The 18,794-nt window shown below is 37.0% G+C and overlaps 1 protein-coding gene and 1 long non-coding RNA gene across 3 annotated transcripts in view; one reads left to right on the top strand and one right to left on the bottom strand.

Moving 5' to 3' along the window:
• Positions 1-18,794, top strand: part of onecut2 (one cut homeobox 2) — a 49,107-nt gene that overhangs the window by 13,457 nt on the left and 16,856 nt on the right. Inside the window, exon 2 of one of the 2 annotated variants that reach the window (XM_088071197.1) lies at positions 18,076-18,150. The exons of the other annotated variant lie outside the window; for it this stretch is intronic. Within the exon in view, the coding sequence (XP_087927323.1) occupies positions 18,076-18,150 (75 nt within the window). The remainder of the gene's footprint in view (positions 1-18,075; positions 18,151-18,794) is intronic. 2 annotated transcript variants of the gene reach the window in all.
• Positions 3,332-18,794, bottom strand: part of LOC148186231 (uncharacterized) — a 33,881-nt gene continuing 18,418 nt past the window's right edge. The window contains exons 2-3 of the long non-coding RNA XR_015775192.1: positions 10,936-11,014; positions 3,332-3,954 (exon numbers count right to left, since the gene is read on the bottom strand). This is a non-coding gene — a long non-coding RNA (uncharacterized LOC148186231). The remainder of the gene's footprint in view (positions 3,955-10,935; positions 11,015-18,794) is intronic.

Below are 18,794 nucleotides of genomic sequence, written 5' to 3'. Positions count from 1 at the left end.
AACGGAAAATTTATTTTTTTATTCTCCCAGTTGGGTTTGGATACCACACACTGAAGTTTGTAAATGACAAATTAAACTCCAAAGATTTATTCTGTCACTTTTGTACAGTTGAGAGAGTCTGATTTAAATAAAAGATGGTAAAATAGCAACCGAGGATGAGACTTCCTGACTTTGAGTCACGAGTATGTGTCAACCTCCAAAAACACGCGATCATACTTTTCCCATAATGTCTGCTAATGAAAAATCAATTGCCATCACTATGACATCATCGGGCTTACCTAAAAGAGCCAACTGTAATATCCTAATACAGCTGAGCACTTTCAGCAAACATCACTCAAACTCAAGTCAATAGTGCATGTGTTGGGGACTATTTTCAGCGGCGTACTAATATACAACTCAGTAGTGATCTACAAGGTTTAATAAGGTAATTCTTTATATTACGAAACAGCAGCTTGAGGATTCAGCTGATGGCTGAGAAAAAAGAAAAATTACTTATGTTCATTGTCTTTTGGGTGGACTTATTGGAAATGTAGTCTTTAATTGGAGAAAGACGAGTTTTAAACAAAGCGGCTGTGGTGAGATATGACCACTAATGCGCTGCATTCAGAATGCATCGGGGGAAAATGATGTGAAAAAACTGATACGGTCCTTTAAGCATGATTCAAAATTGTGCTGCTGTCCTCCTTGCTGCTTCTTACCTGTGTGTGTGTGTGTGTGTGTGTGTGTGTAGCTCTCAGTGATTGTGCTGTGTGTATTCTCTATGCGCTCCGCCTCGATGAGCTCAGAGTCCAGGTGTCACGTTTGATTTGACCGGCGTAATAAAGCGGCGACAGGACCATTTTCTCCCCTGAACCCGAGCCGCTCAGTTGGCCCCTGCAACACTTCTACCTCTCCAACAACCGCCGTCCCGCCGTAATCGGTGCGGACAGACTTAACAAAAAATCACTACGCTATTCCTCTGATTTTCTTATTGGACGCTACAGTGAAGGTTGCTAAGAGGCTGAGCACACGGGGCTGAAGTTTGGAGTTTACAGATTTGATCAGGAGCTTGGTGCTTTGCTGAATGAATATGATGCAGTTTTTTTTCAATGAATAACATAAAGGCTGAAACCTTCATTTTGTTGCTTTGGTCACGTCAAAACTTCTCTAGTCTCCTCACCTGCAATCCTTATCTGCATACGTCATCTGATTTATCTGGATGCTGCCCTGCAGCAGAGTCAGATGAGGAGCCTGCTAGCACCAGTGTCAGCTCAGCTACCCTTATGTTGCGTATTCAGGGCTTGAAAATTAACAACCGCCCACCTGCCAAATGTGGGTAACAGAGGCACTCTCACCAGCCACTTTGGCAGGTGGCATCGTTTAACCCTTTGAAACCTGAGCAAACTAGCTTTACTTAAATGTCTAGAAAACTATATTTATAATTGTCATAATTACATATTTTAAAGTATGTAGCAATATTATTACATTTTTTGAACTCATTTCCTTGTTTGTTTTACTCTCTTTTACTTTTTGATAATTTTCAGGCAATTTTTCTTGGCATTTTCTCCAAATTTCTTGCTAATTTTTGGGTCATTTCTTGTTAAAAAATAATTTTCTAAATTACTTATATCTTGCAGATTGGTAGAACATTTCTTAGTTCTTCACTGTCTTTTAATTCTTATAAAATTAATAAACCATTTTGCTTTGGGTTCAAAGGTTTAAATACCTAAAGAAAAGTGACGACGATACAGGTTTAATAGGATTAATATATATTTTTAATTATAGTCTTCTCTAAAGGCATCTTCAGATTTGCAATCTGACATGTAAAACACCTCAGCGGTTGGTAAGAAGAGGAATTAAACATCTGTCTGTGTCAAAACTCAGCCATCCTATCTGTGACCACGATACCGTGATTTTTCTCCACGAACCATAAAAACATTGGCACCCTATGTCCAGTATTTGGTGGTTGAGCCAGAAGAGTAGGTATAGGTAGGTCCTTAGACCGCTTATTCGAGCATCAAGTCACTGAATTTCAATTAACTGCGTCCTTATTAATTTACACTTTTACTCTGATTAACTAAATGTATCTGCGTACACCACAGATCAAACACCTGTCTGTCTTTACATGGAGTTTTGCTGTTATTTATTGCTTGTTATTTTTGACTAAAATTATTTTGATAACAGCAAGAAACATTTAATGTGAGACAAATTCACATAAAGAGACGTGGTTTTCTGTTAATTCACATATGTGTGATATGTTCAGGACCCTCCTGACTTGTCATTGACGCATGTCAAGAGGCTTTTATCGTATAAACAATAAAACATGTTCAGGTTTGTTCGACAGCGTATGTTTGCTCACAGTGTCTCAGGTCCAATCAATACCAGAGACTGGTGGCAATTTAGGTCAGACCTGACCCAGAACGGAGGCCTTGTTTCGGTCGTTCTGGGTTTAAAGGAGACGAGTAGAGCACAGCCTGATAAATTGTTTACAATATGTCACAAACATTATGTGGGGTAAATGTATTGATGTTTATATGAGGCACAAAGAGCACCTTTAAACAGACCGAGCCGACAGAACGTCACTCCCCAATCCCATTAATTCCTCTCTGTCGCTGCTCGTTTGTTCCCTTTGGTTTTTATGTCTTCTTCCTTTTGAATTCGCTCACTCTTTCTGTCTTTGCGCTCTCGTTTCCCTCCTCTCGTTGTCCCTCCCTCCCTCAGGTTCATTAGTATTGGTGTCACAGCGCTGCTGAAATAACTCTGTCCGGAGGCGTAATGAACGACGACAGGCGGGACGGACCCGTCAGGCTGCCGGCAGGGTTTATAGTGAAAGACAAACAGTGTTTTAAAAAAAAAGAAAAAAGAGGGGGGAAATAAACACAAGGTCTGGTTTGACCTTGTGTCTGACCAGAAACCTGCATTTACCTCTGAGGACAAACAAATACAGAAATAAAAAAATACATTAAAATTCTATTGGTATGATTTTGATTGATATTCCTATGTTGGTATAATTTTATCATTGTTAGTTTTGACATATAGAATCAGCAATAATTAGACAATTTAATATAAAATATAAAATTTAAATCAATAATAATCAAAATGGCAATTATTATTTTTTATGAATGAAAAAGAATATCATATGGAGGTGGGGAAAAAATTATGTTTAAAATTAAGATTATTCTATATATTAATGATGATAATAATTGTTATTATATATCGAAAACATTCACAGAAATCAATTATATTTAATTTAGCATTACAAAAATAAATACAATTATATAAAAAAAATTAATTAATCAAGACTTAATAAAATGTAAAGAATTATCAAATTTTATGGGGATAAAAAAAAGATTAGATATATTTTTACCTTTTACAAATCCATTATTATTGTTGTCATTTTTATTATTAAGCTCAAAAAACATTACATGTTATTATTAATATATAATATTAATAACATAATATGTGTTATTATTATGTTTATTATTATTTTCATCATATTTCACAAATTACAAACCAAACACTATTTAAATCCGTCTTACTTTTATCTGCTCTGTGATGTGTGTGTTTGCGGCTGCAGCTGACGGCCCTCTCTATGTAAATGTGCTGATGTGTATCTATAACGGATCAATACTCTGCTGGTCAGATACTGAGACCGAACACAAACAAGGAAGTGGACGCACATTCTGTTTGTTGTCCCTCCTGCTCCTGTCCCTGCTCATGTTGGTGTTTTCTGTTATTTTGGTTTCTGTCCCTCTGTTGTCTGGGAGTCGATGTGTTTTTCTGTGTGTGTGTGTGTGTGTGTGTGTGTGTGTGTGAAACAGCAGTTTTGGGCTCCACTGTGCGTGCGGATGGATGATGTGGATCGATGGCTGTAATCCCGAGCAGATTAAAAGAGCATTAATACTGGCAACGATAACGTAAACGGTGCGGACCCAGATCTCCATTGATCTGCAGGAACCTGATCCAGACCAGTTCCTGGAAGAGGTGGGGGAGGGGGGTAGACGGAGACAGAGGGGGAGAGAGAGAGAGCTGATTTTATACAACAGAGAGACAAAAGGAGAAAAGAGAAGCTGCATCTAACTGGGTCATGATGATAAACATCCGCTTTTATGAGCAATAATACCATTCCCCCCGTTTAGGGTTTTTGGGGGAGTTTTTAGTCGATGTGAGGGTCTAAGGACAGAGGGATGTCGTATGCTGTAAAGTCCTTTGAGTCAAATTGTGATTTGCAATAATGGGCTTTATAGATAAAATTGAATTAAATTGTTATATTTAAACTAATAACTCGGTAACTGAAAGGTACCAGTTTTATCTATAAAGGACACAAATTATCCTGCAACTCAACCGCATCACCAGAGAAAACGTTGGACAATTGTAAAAAAAATCCTGATTTTCTCTCTCAAATATCTGCACATGGCAACGCTAAGGTCAGATTGTAATTTTTTATTTATTTATATATATTTTTAGTAAACATTATCTCTCTATCTACCAGACCGTCTCTTGTCTATGTGTTGGGAAAGTGGTAAAATGTTTGGTTCATTGTTGGTTTCCGCGTGTAAACTGAGCATTCGGGGCCACCGTACCAGTCATTTCCTCGATGTGCGAGGCCGTACGTCACCTTGTTGAGTTTTAAAAGTGTGATATGTTCATTTTAGTTTGTTGAAGAGATGTTTTTGAAACATCAATTCCGGTCTCACAGAATATGATGCAGTTCTATCAGAGCAGGGATTTTAGGGGCGGATGGTGTAATACAGCTAATAGCTTCCTCTGTTTGAAAAGTTGAGCTTGATAGAACAGATTTGAGCTTATTTATTTCATCCTTGCGAGCGGTCTGCTGAGTGTGATTATTTCATTACATTGAACAGATTTCCCTGCAAAATTAAATTCCTGTGGACCAGGCGTTTCCACAGAACATCCTTTTGTTTTTACATGTCAACAGCTTTGTAATTATGCTCTACCGGACTTAAATTTTGATAAGTATTTGATGATGTCTACAACACGACAAGAATATTGACAACAAATCTCTATTCATTATGCCCTGATGTGTAAAGAAGAGATAATCTAGGCGACTGTGTTCAGACAGAAAACCAAAATTGCATCGCAAAAGCCATTTCGATGCATTAGATGTTTTTTTTTTTGTTTAACAATGTTAAACATGTTAAATTGTTATGTTTAATTTTATGAAGCAACTACTCCTTCTAGGATGATTTATGATGTCTTATGACTCATTAACAAACACTTTCTCGCTGAGCAAACACACAACATAATTTGGTGTTAATTTGTCACTGTATGTTTCTGTAAAGCACGGAAATGTTACATTTGCACGTTATTTTGTAGCAGATCCAATCAAACTTTGTTACATTTAACTGTGGTTAGGTATGGGCACAAAAACAACTTGGTTATTGTTGGAAAAAGGTCATGTTTTGGCTTAAAATACCTGTTTTTTGTCCTGAAAAAGCAGCAATGCCTCTGCGAAAAATGACTTTTTTGTGTGGCACTTTCTCTGCTGGAAAAACTGCAACAATGCACCTTAAAAACTGCAGTTGGTGCCTAAAAAGCTGCTGGAAACACAGCAATGACTCACCAAATCACAAGCATTTTTGTTGTTTGCTGGTTTCAGTGGTCTGCAGCTTGAGAAACATTAACATGATGCATATGAAACACGCAAATTTAGGGTATTTTTGGACTGCAGAAACTACATTTAAGAGTCGAGCGAGCTCAAACGAGTTCCACTGGATAAATCTTAAATAAACAAAACAAAAAGATTAAAAGTGACCTTAAACCAACTCCAACTGTGTAAAATTCCTGTTAAAATGTTCATCTGAAAACATGATTGAATGTTTCCGTTTTTCAGATCTTCTCTGAATGATTTACGAGTTTCTTTAGCTCACAAACACACTTTGTGTTTCCTTTGTTGACTTTTTGTCTTATCTTTGGTACTGCTTGTCCTGATTAAATCCAACCTTTTTTTTTGTTTAAACTAAGATAACAGTTTGACGGTCAGATTGGTCTTATTTCCCCCTCTCACTCACCTCCTGCAGATTTGGTGGTAAAAGCATTAAAAGCAGCCGGTGTGATGTGTATCAGACAGATGGGTTTGAAGGGAATCCTCCTCGATTTGATTGTGCCACATAACTGGATTCATTAAGCTGAATCTGTCTGTTATTGGATTATGTTTCATATTGGATGGATGGCATCCAATTGTAGATATTACAGCCTTTAATGGAGACAGCTTCAGCAGAACGGAGAGGAAGAAAACGTGTCGGAGAAAAATACTAGATAGAAAAAATAAAGTTAATAATTCCTAACAGCAGAGAAAGAAAACCCAAATATTAACTATGGACATAAAAGAAGTAAAAAAAATAAAACTGGGTAAGAAAAAGGGTATAAAAAAGTATTACAGTACAGTATAGTTTAGCCAAAAGTATATGGACAATCTCAGTCTTCTGTGTCTGAGCTTCTTTTTATCTCTCGGAGCAGGAAATCGGATCAACTCGTATCACTTGCCGCTGATCGTTTGGAGACAAACACAGCGGTGAGCGGTTTGCCAGGATGTCCGTTTATAGCTGCCCAGCCTCCTTCTGATCAATCACCGATTACAATACAATCTATTGATCAGAGAATATTATCTTTGTTTCCCGTGTTTGTTCACTGTTGGCGCTGTGAGCTGTGAGACTGAGCGGCGATGGCTTCGGGCTGCCAAAAAACACCACTGATAAGAAAAAGGTACTGAGAGGCCGGTTAACTCATCACTTATTAGTCTGTCACTGTGTGTGTGTGTGTGTGTGTGTGTGTGTGTGTGTGTGTGTTTGATGTCCAAACAGAGCTTCCCTCTGACTTATCCTCACTGTCAACATTCAGCAGGTTAAAGGTTTGTGAACATTCAGATTTTTATTTTTTTTTTTTACCTTTGCTTTTGACACCAAACTTTTATTTCCCTGTTTTGTTTAGTTTTTTAATTCAAACCATTTTCAGTTCTTTTAAATTTGCTGGGATTTTACTTCTGTTTCTACTTTGGAAATCCACCATAGATGTCAAAAGAGAACTAGGTACAGCATAATCGGCACGCTGCATTCCTTACTATAAAAATTGCTCGAGGTGCATTAAAGTTGGACTTCCTAGGTTTGAAATCACCCAAATCTTCTTCATCTATGGGCCGAAAAAGCAAGTGCACTAGAGTCCCCTGCTGACTGAGAGCCTAATTTCTGGTTTAGATCTCTACTAACTTGAACTGGGTGATTTAACCATGCAACTCTTTTAAATTTTCAAAAAATTATCAGACTGAATTCATCAAATTCTTATATTGAAACAAATCATTTCAAGGTGGTTGTGATGCAAAATGTCAGTGTAATTCTATGAGAAAAAGCCTTTTTTGACCCCATGGCATAACCCAGTTGCCACAAAAAACTAAGATGGATACAAAAATAACAACAATGTTATGATTGCATGTTATTATGCAGCAGATATGTTGGAAAGTTATGTTTCAATGACTGTGGTTAACTAGTGGTTAGACTTAGGCACAAAAACCACTCGGTTTGGGTTGGGAAAAGATGTTTTGGCATAAAATACCTGGTTTAAAAAGCCACTGGAAACTGATGCCTCAATTTTTTTTTTTAAAGCCATGGAAATATGCCGGCTAAAATGCAGCAATGTCTTTTTTATTTTCAGTATATTTTTTTATTTATTAATATTTTTTACTTTATAGGTACAATGGGCAGAAAAACAAACAAAAAAAGAGCAAGGTACAAGGTAGATTTATTTGTCATTTTTCTTAAACGTGGTTTAGGAAGAAATGAAATTAAAGTTGACCCTAAATCCTGCTACATGTTTTTGGTGTCGAGGAGGAGTTTGAGGAGTCTCACAGGAAGCAAACAAATAAACAAAAAAAAATCTAACAAACAGAGAGGTATGGGGTCAAGGGGGATTTTAAGAGTCAAAGCAAATTTTCGTAATTTAAACTAGATTATGCAGCGATGTCTTGAAGAAAAACAAACACTTTTCATGACACCAGCTCAGCAGCTAAAACAGCAATGTATCAGTAACTCAGGGCACTATACCAGCAGAAAAAGCAGCAATATCTCAGGGAAAATACAGCCACCTTCTGTGGCACTCTCCCAGCTGCAAATGCAATAATGTCTTGGAAGAAAACAACCACTTTATGTGGCACTTTTCAAGTTGAACATGCAACAATGTCTGGGTAAAAACAACCACTTTCTGTGGCACTATCACAGCAGAGAAAACAGCGATGCGTCAGGAAAAGACAACCACTTTTTGGGCCATTATACCAGCAGAAACAGCATAAATGTCTAGGTTAAAAAACAATCACATTTTGTGGCACTCTCCCCCTGGAAATGCAACAATGTCTCAGCAGAAAACAACCACTTTTTTGGCACTACACTAGCAAGAAACACAGATATGTCCCGGTAAAAAAAAAAACCCACTTGTTATGGCACTATTCAAACTGTAAATGCAACAATGTCTTGGTAAAAAATAACCGCCTCGGTGAAAAACTACTTGCTTTCGTGGCACTGTGCTGGCAGGGAACATAGCTGCACTGTAAAACAACCCTTCGTTGCTCACGTATTGCTTTGATTGTATTTCATGCGTATTGTTGTCACTGTTGTTAAATTATAGCACGGATGTTTGTTTAGCAACCTTAAGAATTGCTGATGGACGGCTAAAACGAAACTGCGTGAAGCTGCATGAGACAAAATGGAAAAGGGGAGAAGAAGACAGAAAGAGAGAGAGGTGGATGACATCAAACTCCTCTGAGGCCATTTCCTCATCAGCTCAATGACATCACTGAGCCCCCATAGGCTGCGATTGGCCAACCCGTTTCTCCTGGTAAACAACCGGAGATACATTACAGTGAGTGTGTGTGTGAGTGTGTGTGTGTGTGTGTGTAAACGGGCGGGGAGACCTTTGTCCGGTGATGTCACCACTGACCGTTTGGACATACAGATTATACACTGATAAAGCTTCTCTCTGGACACACACTCACTGAATACTCGCTCTCTCTTCCTCTTTGTTCCTCCGTATAATCAGTCACAGATCTATCCATCTGACTGGATGTGATGTAGAGGTAGATGTGCAAAAACTCTGCATGTTTTACATTAAAACACCTTTTGAAACATTCATATTAGCACTTAGTTTGCATGTTGTTGGAGGAATTTACTTGCAAAATACTGTCTGTTGTTATTAATGATTAAGGGCTTCAACCTTGAGGCTGGTTTTATTCTACTGTAGATGTAAATCTTTAGAGAACAGTTTTCAAATACTTATTTCATTGTTGAAAACACTCAATAATTTTCTGGGGAATGTAGTTTTTAGCTAATGTTACTCACAAAAGAGTGTCTTCTTATGTTATTTCTTACATTATTTTTATAATCTGTAATTGCTTTTATTCTTACAACTCTTTATTACTTAAACTCCTGTTTGAGATCTTCCTGTTTTACAACTTTTATTGCTGTATTTGTTTTTTTCTTGTTGATCACCGGTGGTTGGTGTTCACATTTTGTTCTTGTGCTTTTGTTTTACTTTCTCTGTTTGGCATGTTTGTGGACGTTTATTTTATTACTCCCAGAGTTCCTGCCTTGCTTTGTCTGTTATCGCACTTTGTAAACATCTGGTTATTATTATTATTATTATTATTATTATTATTAGTAGTAGTAGTAGTAGTAGTAGTAGTAGTAGTAGTAGTAGTAGTATTTATGAGGGCTATTTTTAGGAGTGGATTAATACACGTTTGGTGTCAGTGCTCTGAATCTTAAGCAAATGAAAAATTGGGCATGAAACGCAGCAATTTTCATTTTTAAGTTCGTATTATAGATGTTTGTTTACAGACAGTGGAAGTGCAACCATTTCTTTTTCTATAGTGCACAAACAGTGACTTCTATAAATCCATGTTAACAGCTCACTCAGCCACAGTGACAGTTTAAGCTAAATGCTAATTCAGGTTTTCTCACACATTTATTTATTAGTGGCCGCCCAACATAATCTCAACATCTGGTGCCACATGTTGATTTTCTGTTGTTGGATCGTTCATTAGCTGATTAGTTCACCGGACTGACGGCGGACAACACAAGTAAACTTCAGGTGTAAGTTTGAGCTCTGGAATTGGAGGCAACAGGAGTTTTCCACTATTTTACAACATTTCTGAGGCTAAACAAGAAGATAGTGCTGCCTTGTTTTTCAGACATCCTCTCTGATACTGTAATGTTAAAGGATAAATATTCGCACAGATTCATTCATGCTCCGTCTGTGTGTGAGTGAGAGAGACAGGAAGAGAGACAGTCCTTAGTCTGTTGTTCCATTTCCGGTTATCGTCTCAACACAGAAGGAGGAGAGCATCGTGGTGCATTAAGCACGACCACACACACACACACACACACACACACACACACACACACACACACACACACACACACACACACACACACACACACAAACGCTTATAGTGGTGTGCTGATTGCAACAATGCTGTGACTCTCTGTACTTCATCAGTGTGTGTGTGTGTGTGTGTGTGAGTTTAAGTGCTGAGATATGATGCATCAAGTGTGTCTGTCCGGCTGCCCTGCTGAGCTGCAGCCTCTCATAAAATCTGCACACTTTAATATTTCTGCTATTAGAAAGGATATTGTTTTTTACAATCGTGTTGTCATAGTTTTGGTCATTGTTCAGTTACGATAACGTGTGAGTTACTTACTGTCATTGTAAAGAGCACTGTAACATAAGCTGTCAGAAAAGAGTGAAACATCTTCACTTTAACCCAAATATCTAGTGACACAGTGTTGCCAAAGATGTCTTTTTGGAATCGCCTGAAATATCACCTCATGTTAGCGAAAAAACGTACCTATTTTATATTTGCAACTTTAATTTGCAGAATTTGAGATTTAATGGAAAGCCGCCCAGTGATGGTTGACTTGTGTTAAGCTCAGAATCATCAGTAAAACTCACCATAGATGAGGAAAGAGGATCTCCCGTCCAAACAGGGCGCAAAGTAGAATCCGTGAAGTGGAAACTTGTCCCACAGGACCTGAAAGTATAAAGATCGTCTTTTATTAGTTGACTCTTTTACTATTGGTATTACCATGCACAACATACTTAAAATGGCCGATATTAATACAAATTAGTTGGCTAACACACAAAAACGCCAAGACTGAGGCCTAACTGCTTACTGTCCTACCCCAAAATCAACAGAACAACCCCAAATCGAGGAAGTAACGATACAACTTCTGTGGACATTTCATGAATGCAACACTGACACTGCATCACCACACTCCATAGCATCCATTATTTAAAAAAACAACATTTTCTTACCATAAATCAATGTTATTTAATTATGTTTGGATTATGTGCGTCGTTCAATATTGGTGTTTTTGAAGGTCTTAGTCTCGTCTTGGATTTGACTCAGTCTTGTCTCTTGTCTCTCAGACAAAGAGAATTTAGGACTTTGCTTCAGGACAGGTAAAAACCAGAACTGTGGAGTGTTGAGTAAAGACGGTTTAGATGATTTCAGCTCTTTCGTGTTTGTTTGTATTTGTTTGCTCATCCAAAAAACAATGGAAAGATCTTAGACATAAAACTCTGCAACGCCTTTTGACTATTTTATCAAGACATTTCAGTAAAGCAACAAAAGAGGTGCATAAAGATTCAGTATTTTCATTAGTTTAATGTGGGTGTTTTTATGGAAATGTGGATCTTTCGTCAAAACCAATCTTAACATACTGTTATTATGTAAATATAACATTTTTCCTGTTTAAAAACATTTAAATCAATGAAGAAAACTCATTAAAATCTATTATTGTCTCTAATAACTAACCAAAATTTGGTGATGTGGGTCCACATGTGGATTGTAACTCCAAAATTTAGGGGTAACTATATGTTATCTTTGTTGTCTTATAAAACCTTTCCCTTTAAATCATGTTAATACAAGAAAAAAAACCATTAAGTTTCCTAATATATTAAAATACATTAATTCATCAATACATTTACCCCAAATAATGGCCGTACACTACAGTAAAGTCATGCACCTCTTATATTCTACTCACTTTGTTAATTTAGGGTTTTTCACAGTAAGGGTTTTTAAAGGGGCTTGGTTTTTGCCCTTGCAATTTAGTGGCTTTATGTAATTCTCTAAATTAAATCGGTTTAAAATGTTTGGTATTGTTTTTGGGATTTGTTTTTTATTATTTCTGGAGAGATCCTTTTCAGCAGCTGACCATTACTGATCACGCAGTCAAAAGGCAGCACGCAGAATTAAACGACAGTTAACCGCCACGATTATTATTTTGGGGAGTGATAAAAGTCACCAGTGACATCACGACGACATCACAGACACAGTAACAATGTGACCATGCCACAGCTGATTGATGATTTCATCAAACCATCGCTCAGCTCTGCCGGCTCATGACGGAGTGTCGAAGCGTCCAAATGTGGCGCCACACACGAGCGGCGAAGTGTATGTTGAAGGGCGACTTTACTACTTACCCTGCACTTATATGCCCTCTGTGTAATGGATACCAAGGCTTAAGTGGTAATGGTGCAATAAAAAAAAGATACAGAGAGAGAGAGGGAAGAGGAGAGACGTGGAGAAAGAGAGAGAGACAGAGATGTAGGAGGGGCAGGAAGATGAAGGAGAGGAAGGAGACACAGAGGCAAGGAGACAGGAAGGAAGAAAAGCAGAAAGAGTTAGGGAGGAAGACTGGAAAGGAAAGACAATGGAGAGTTAAGGGAGATAATGGAGACAAAAGAGAAGCGATGAAGGAGAAAACGAGGAGGATGCAAAGGATAGATGACAGACGAGACAAAAACGAGCCGACAAAGGAAGAAAAAATGACTGAGGAGACGGATGAAAGAAGAAAAGGAAAAGATGGAGAAAGTAGTGATAAAAGACAAAAGAAATGACACAAAGAAAGTTGAGAAAAAGAGAAAGCTGAAGCGAACCTTTGAGCTATAAATCCTTTTTTCTAACAGAAGGAAGCCCGTCTGTCTGTAATGTCCTGACAGACATCTGTGTGGTTTATATTCGGCTGTTATTGATCCCCAAACTCTCTGCTCTCTTGTTTTAATCTCTCATTGTGTCCATCGTTTCTCCTCTACCTCTTCATCTCAATGTCTCGCTTTTATCTATGACTGCGTCTGGCCATGAAAATGATAAATGAGGAAAATGTTGAACATCCTAAGAAGGAAACCCTCCTGTTAGCTCAGAGTGCATAATTAGCTATCGGCATCTTGTGATTTGGTGCGAGCCTTTGATTCGATTTAATAAAGTGGGTGAAAGTTTTTGTTCAGAACTTGATGAGGAAAAAGCAGCTTAAGTTGTTCACAGAGTATTTAGATTATTTGTCAGACTCTATGATCAATGCTTTGATGAGCAGTGTGACATACGGTTGGGTTTAAATATGACACTGACAGCTGATAAAGGTGCAGACAGACCGCTTAACATTATTTTTTCCATAATTTTTTCAAGAAAAAACATCAAAAACGTTTAGCAAAGTGTGACGTGGAAAAAAACAGAAATAGATAAATAATACAAAGAACAGTCAACCATTTGTTGTGGTAATTTGACTAGTTAGAAAGGAAACAGACTGATGTTAAAGTAAAGTTTGTCCCACTCACTACTTTGTGAACTCAATTTTGGCCGATAATCTTTCTTATCAAACAAAAAAATCAACCTTAACCAATCCAAATTTCTCTCTGTCACCAAACTAAGACTAATGTTATCTTAATTTCCTTTTTAAATAAGTATTTCACTGATATAAAGAGGGTCTTTAAATAAAACTTGGCCGTGTATGCAGCACAAAGTGAATTAAACAGGAATTCCTGTTTATCCTGATTCTATTTCTGCAGGAGAATCTGCATTTTGAGGCCTCACAACTTCTGTCTAGTAGTATTTCATTGTACCATTTGACCTCCTGGGATTAGGCCAACATTATAAATATTTGTCGCCTTTTTGTATCTTTTCCATTTCCATTGCATATTGCATTGTGGGAAACGGTCCATCAGCAACAGGACTCATGCACGGCACTGTGGGGACTGCAGGCCGTATTGTTAAATCTGCCAGGCTGTGATCTATCTTTGTGGTGAGGGTGAAAACAGTCTCTAATGACTCTGCTCAGCTCCTCTTTCTCCTCTCTCCTCTCTCTCTCTGTTGTAAAATGAAACCAAAGCTTGCTGGCTCACTCACTTCCTCTCAATAAACTTTTACTTTTAATAAACTTTAAAGGTATATACTATGCAGTAATGGTCTGTACAGTTTGTAAACGAAATTGACTTCAACTTCACATTCAATCTCGTTCACTATATTTGTGTTTTTTTTTATTTGGCACTGTGTTTGAAATGTTTTTTAGCTTCCCCTTGGATGGACGAAAATAAGAAAATACAGGCAGAGGGCAGGGTTTCTACAGATAAATACACCACCACACACTTCGTATATAGTCTATAGTTTTTTTTAAGAAATCTTGCATAGTATCACTTTAATTCTGTATTACACATAATGAATAAATGCAAAAAAGCTTTACAAAAAAAGGATTTGAGAAATTGAATACGCAGTCTAATCTAATAATTAAATATTTTTTAAAATTAAACACAGATTGATTTAAATATTCAAAAACACAGAAAAAGCAAATTTTCAAGTTTGTCTTAACATTAAATATTAATATTATTCCTTATTTTTAGCTTTAAGAAATTCTATTATTTATAGATTTATATCACAAATAAATGCATTCAACTTGTCATTCAGACATATAGATAACAGCTGGGTATTGTCTGTGTTTCCAGTAAGCGAGTACCACAAGCAAAAAAAGAAAAGGGCCTGAGATATAGCCCTGTGGGACACCATTAAATCTGTTTTATCTTGTTGCCCATGGCCACAATCAATTATCAACAAATTGAGAAGTTTTAAGCCACCTCTAAAAATCCATATCAGTTTAAGTTTACCCTATATGTAGAATATTTTCACTGCTTTATTTTGCCAAAAGACAGCCCTTACAAACGGAGATTTGAAGCTGTTACATCAAAAACACCAGACTCCGTCATTTTACTCCACTGAACGTCAAAGTTGCTGCTCTACCACTGGCTCAATCTGCTATTGTTTGAGGTAAAATGGAGGAAATATTAAAATGTAGTGTATACTTAAACTGACATTGATCTTTTTAAGGTGGCTAAAATATGTTTTGCTGCAGCCTCGTCCACAGTAAGACATTGCTTCACTTCGGTAACAGTAGATTTGGTTTATCAAAGATGTTAGAAAGGCAAAACAGAAACCTCAAACGGGTCGGACCACCATGTTTAACTCTCTAAAATTATACGTTACAGTTACAACTAATAAAGACAACAGAAATAGAGAAGTTTGCTTAAATTTAAATACTCAAAACAGTAGCCTGTTTACTACCCAGAAGTGACTTTAGTTGTTCTTTTGGTGAAACTGAGTCCATTGCTATTCTCTCCTCTTGTGTCCTAATGTCTTCCTTATCTCCACTCTCCTCATCATCTTCCTTTTCTCCTCTGCAATCCATCTTTTCCTTTCATTCCTCTCTGCCCCTGCCAAACCTCTCTGCTCTGTTTGTCCTCTAAGTTTCTCCATATTCACTTGAAGTGGCTGCCTCAATAAAACATCACCTTGATGTTGTTACTGACGTTTAGCAGCTCTTGACTCTTAAAACCTCTGTATCATACGCTGACGTGTTTGCCGCGAGTGTTATCAGCTCTTGAAGCTTCGCACTTGGCTCAGCCTCATTCAAGTGAATAGTGAAAAGGCTTTAAGGTGGAATAATGCCTCTCAATTGCCATATTGGAAAGCTTGACCTTTTGGTCAGCTGTGAGACAGCCGATTGGGTTTCTAAATGTTAACTTGTGTTTCTCAGAAGATGTGACCAGATGTGGGTTATTAATGTGTCAAAAAGGGACATTTCACGCACGCCAGATATATTTAAGTCGTCATTTAAAAATGTCTAGTGTTGCTGTTGTGAATGGCCAAACGCTGGATTCACATCATGTAGGAATTACTTTCAATACGACTTTCTGACTTAAAACAAAAGTCACTGGCAGACTTTATCCGTTGTGGTTATCCAGCTTCTAAGCTAGCATTCACAACAGCGCACTTTGTTGGTAGAAATCTCTGGCTGACTTTTTAATGATTCCTGCTCGTTTTAAATCTGAGATGTGCACATAATAATAATGATTTTGTTTCTAAACCCGAGGCACAAAGTGTTTCATAATAGGCTTACAATACTATACAGTATATGAAAACAAGGTAAAATAATTAAAATATAATGTATACACATTTATACTCATACTTATATACATGGGTGTAGTACTACACATATCAATACATACCCATACATTTACACATAAATATATATGCATATATGGTTGTATAAATGAAGACGTAACGATGACTGTGCCGTTAGGGAAATAATTATGACGACTGCGACTGCAGTTTTAATCACTATGATTGTGTATAATAAAAAGGACGAGAAAGACACTCTGTGACAGCTGACTCACGCTGAGACAAAAAATAGAAAGGCGAGAGGTTCTCCGTGTTTCTGCTGATCTCGTTTGCAGTTAGAGACGCATTTAGCAACACACAGATGTCTACGCGAGAGGCTGAGAGAGCTGATGAAAGACGGAGGAACCCTGCTTTATTGATCCTATTGATTCAACCCTTACCTTTAAAGAAAAACCACCCCTCCCCTCTGCTCACTCTCACCCCTCCTCAAACCGGTAAACCCCTTTTGAATAATATAATTGCGTATTTGATCCTCACTGTAACCTCGACCAGAGGGGAAAAAAGCCTGATTGAATCACTCGAGCGTGCTCTTTCTCCATTGACGGCACACTGCGTTGGTGTGTGGGTGGGTGATTTTGATTGCTCCCTTTTTACACGTAAATGTGTCTGCACTTTTTTCTTTTTTTTTTTTTTTTAAGTCTGGGGTGAACTGCTGCCGAGCTGCTTTTCATCGAGCTACACTAAGCAGAAAAAGGAGAGACAGTGAAACGGAAAGGGAAAGGTGTGCAGAGAACATCTCTTTACTATATCTGAAATAGTAATTTTTTTTACTTCTTTGTTGACCTATTTTAAGTATTTGTTTAAAAAATTGTTGTTTCTTGAGTATGTTCTGTTGTTAGATAATTTGTTTCACTCTTGCAATTCAGTAAAAAAAGTAAAATTGGAAAAAAAAACATACACAACTACAATAAACCCATACTGCCTCCCTATGGTTTAAATTTTTATTCATGGATTTTCAGAATCCAGAAAAATACTTACAAATTAATAAGTCAAAACCTAAAGGGTTAATTTGTTATTTTTCAACCTTTTTTCTCATGTTTTTGTTTTCTAAGCTACTGATGGAGGCAAATTTTTTTTAAATTACCAATACTGAGTGAGAGCAAGAGGCATTCAGGGGACGTTCACACTGTCAATTTACATCCACTAAAAGTGCTTGTTTTTGCCACTGACAGGCTCAGATTATTATTTTAACGCGGAAGGATCCCTTCAGAGATAGATCTTTTTTAAAGAGTAAGATCCTTTTGTGTTTAACCAGAAACAGCCTAGAAACCGTTATTGCCAAACCCGCCAAAGACATAATTCAAAGTTCACAGAAACAAAATAAAACTCAAAAAACTGCCTTGGTTTGTCTTTCTACTGTTCCAACAATCATCAACTCTGGTTTGGTTGGAAAAAAACCTTAATTCATCCAGTTAGATGTGAAAATATGTTGGCTCTCTACGCTATAATTACTGTTCATTTACATGGAGTCTGGTGGGTTTGGTGATCATCCATGGCACTTTTAGTGGACTCGAATTGACGTTTTTTAACAAAAGTCCTTTGTCATTTACCAAAAGAAGCTTTCCCCAAATTTATATATATACTGCAGTACAAAATAAATGAATCTGACCTGACACTATTTCAGTACTTGACAGTTTTTGTGACTGGCCATCAGAAAATGCAAAATAAGATGTGTTTATCAAAGTGCAAACATCATTGGGCAGCTACAGTCACTCTGTAGACCAGGAGTAGTGTTTAATATGCATGCATGTAATATGCATGGAAATAATACTGAAAATAAAAACCTGTATACTCTCTTCTGTTAGGTGGAAGTACCTCCAGTTACTCACAGCTACCAGAGCTTCATGATGATCAACACACGGCCAGTCAGGATATGACAGGTGCAAAACAAACACTACAAAAATGCACAAAAAATTATGTACATATGAATATTTATTCCAATTCTTTAGAAATGCAACTACTAAAAGTAAAGACACTATTTTGTATTTTGGATACAATTTTGATGTATATATCCACAAAAAAATTAATTAACAAAAACAATTTCAGCCCAGATTTAACCTAGATATTTAGACATATTTTGACCTAAAAATTACTAGATTATTATTATTATTATTATCCATTATTAGAAGTAAATCCTAGTTTTTTTAAGACGGTTAATTGTGAATATTTTATATGTGGGTTTTTTTTGTTGTTGTTTTGCACGTAAGAATAGCTGTAATGCTGGTAATGGTAGTACAATTAGTGGTGAAAAGAACACCTTAAAATAATGGCTTGACACAGTTACAGAGGATTTTGGGTGTCTGAGAGAAAACAGAAGTTGACTGAACATTTGTGATGAAAGTCATGAACATTTCAGCCTAACAAAAACAAATTTAAGTTCACATTCAGATATTTCAACACCCAGTAAATATTCGGGTCCAAAGTTCAAGATCATGTCTATTTTAGACTTTGAATAAACAAGAACAAAATTGAGACACTAAGTTGACGTTCATCTAGTATGCACTATATAATATGTCCAATCTAT

Source organism: Plectropomus leopardus, chromosome 20, assembly GCF_026936395.1.
Source record: "Plectropomus leopardus strain MGB_pleo_1.0 chromosome 20, ASM2693639v1, whole genome shotgun sequence".
NCBI classification, from domain to species: domain Eukaryota; kingdom Metazoa; phylum Chordata; class Actinopteri; order Perciformes; family Serranidae; genus Plectropomus; species Plectropomus leopardus.
This window is presented reverse-complemented; position numbering and strand designations above follow the sequence as displayed.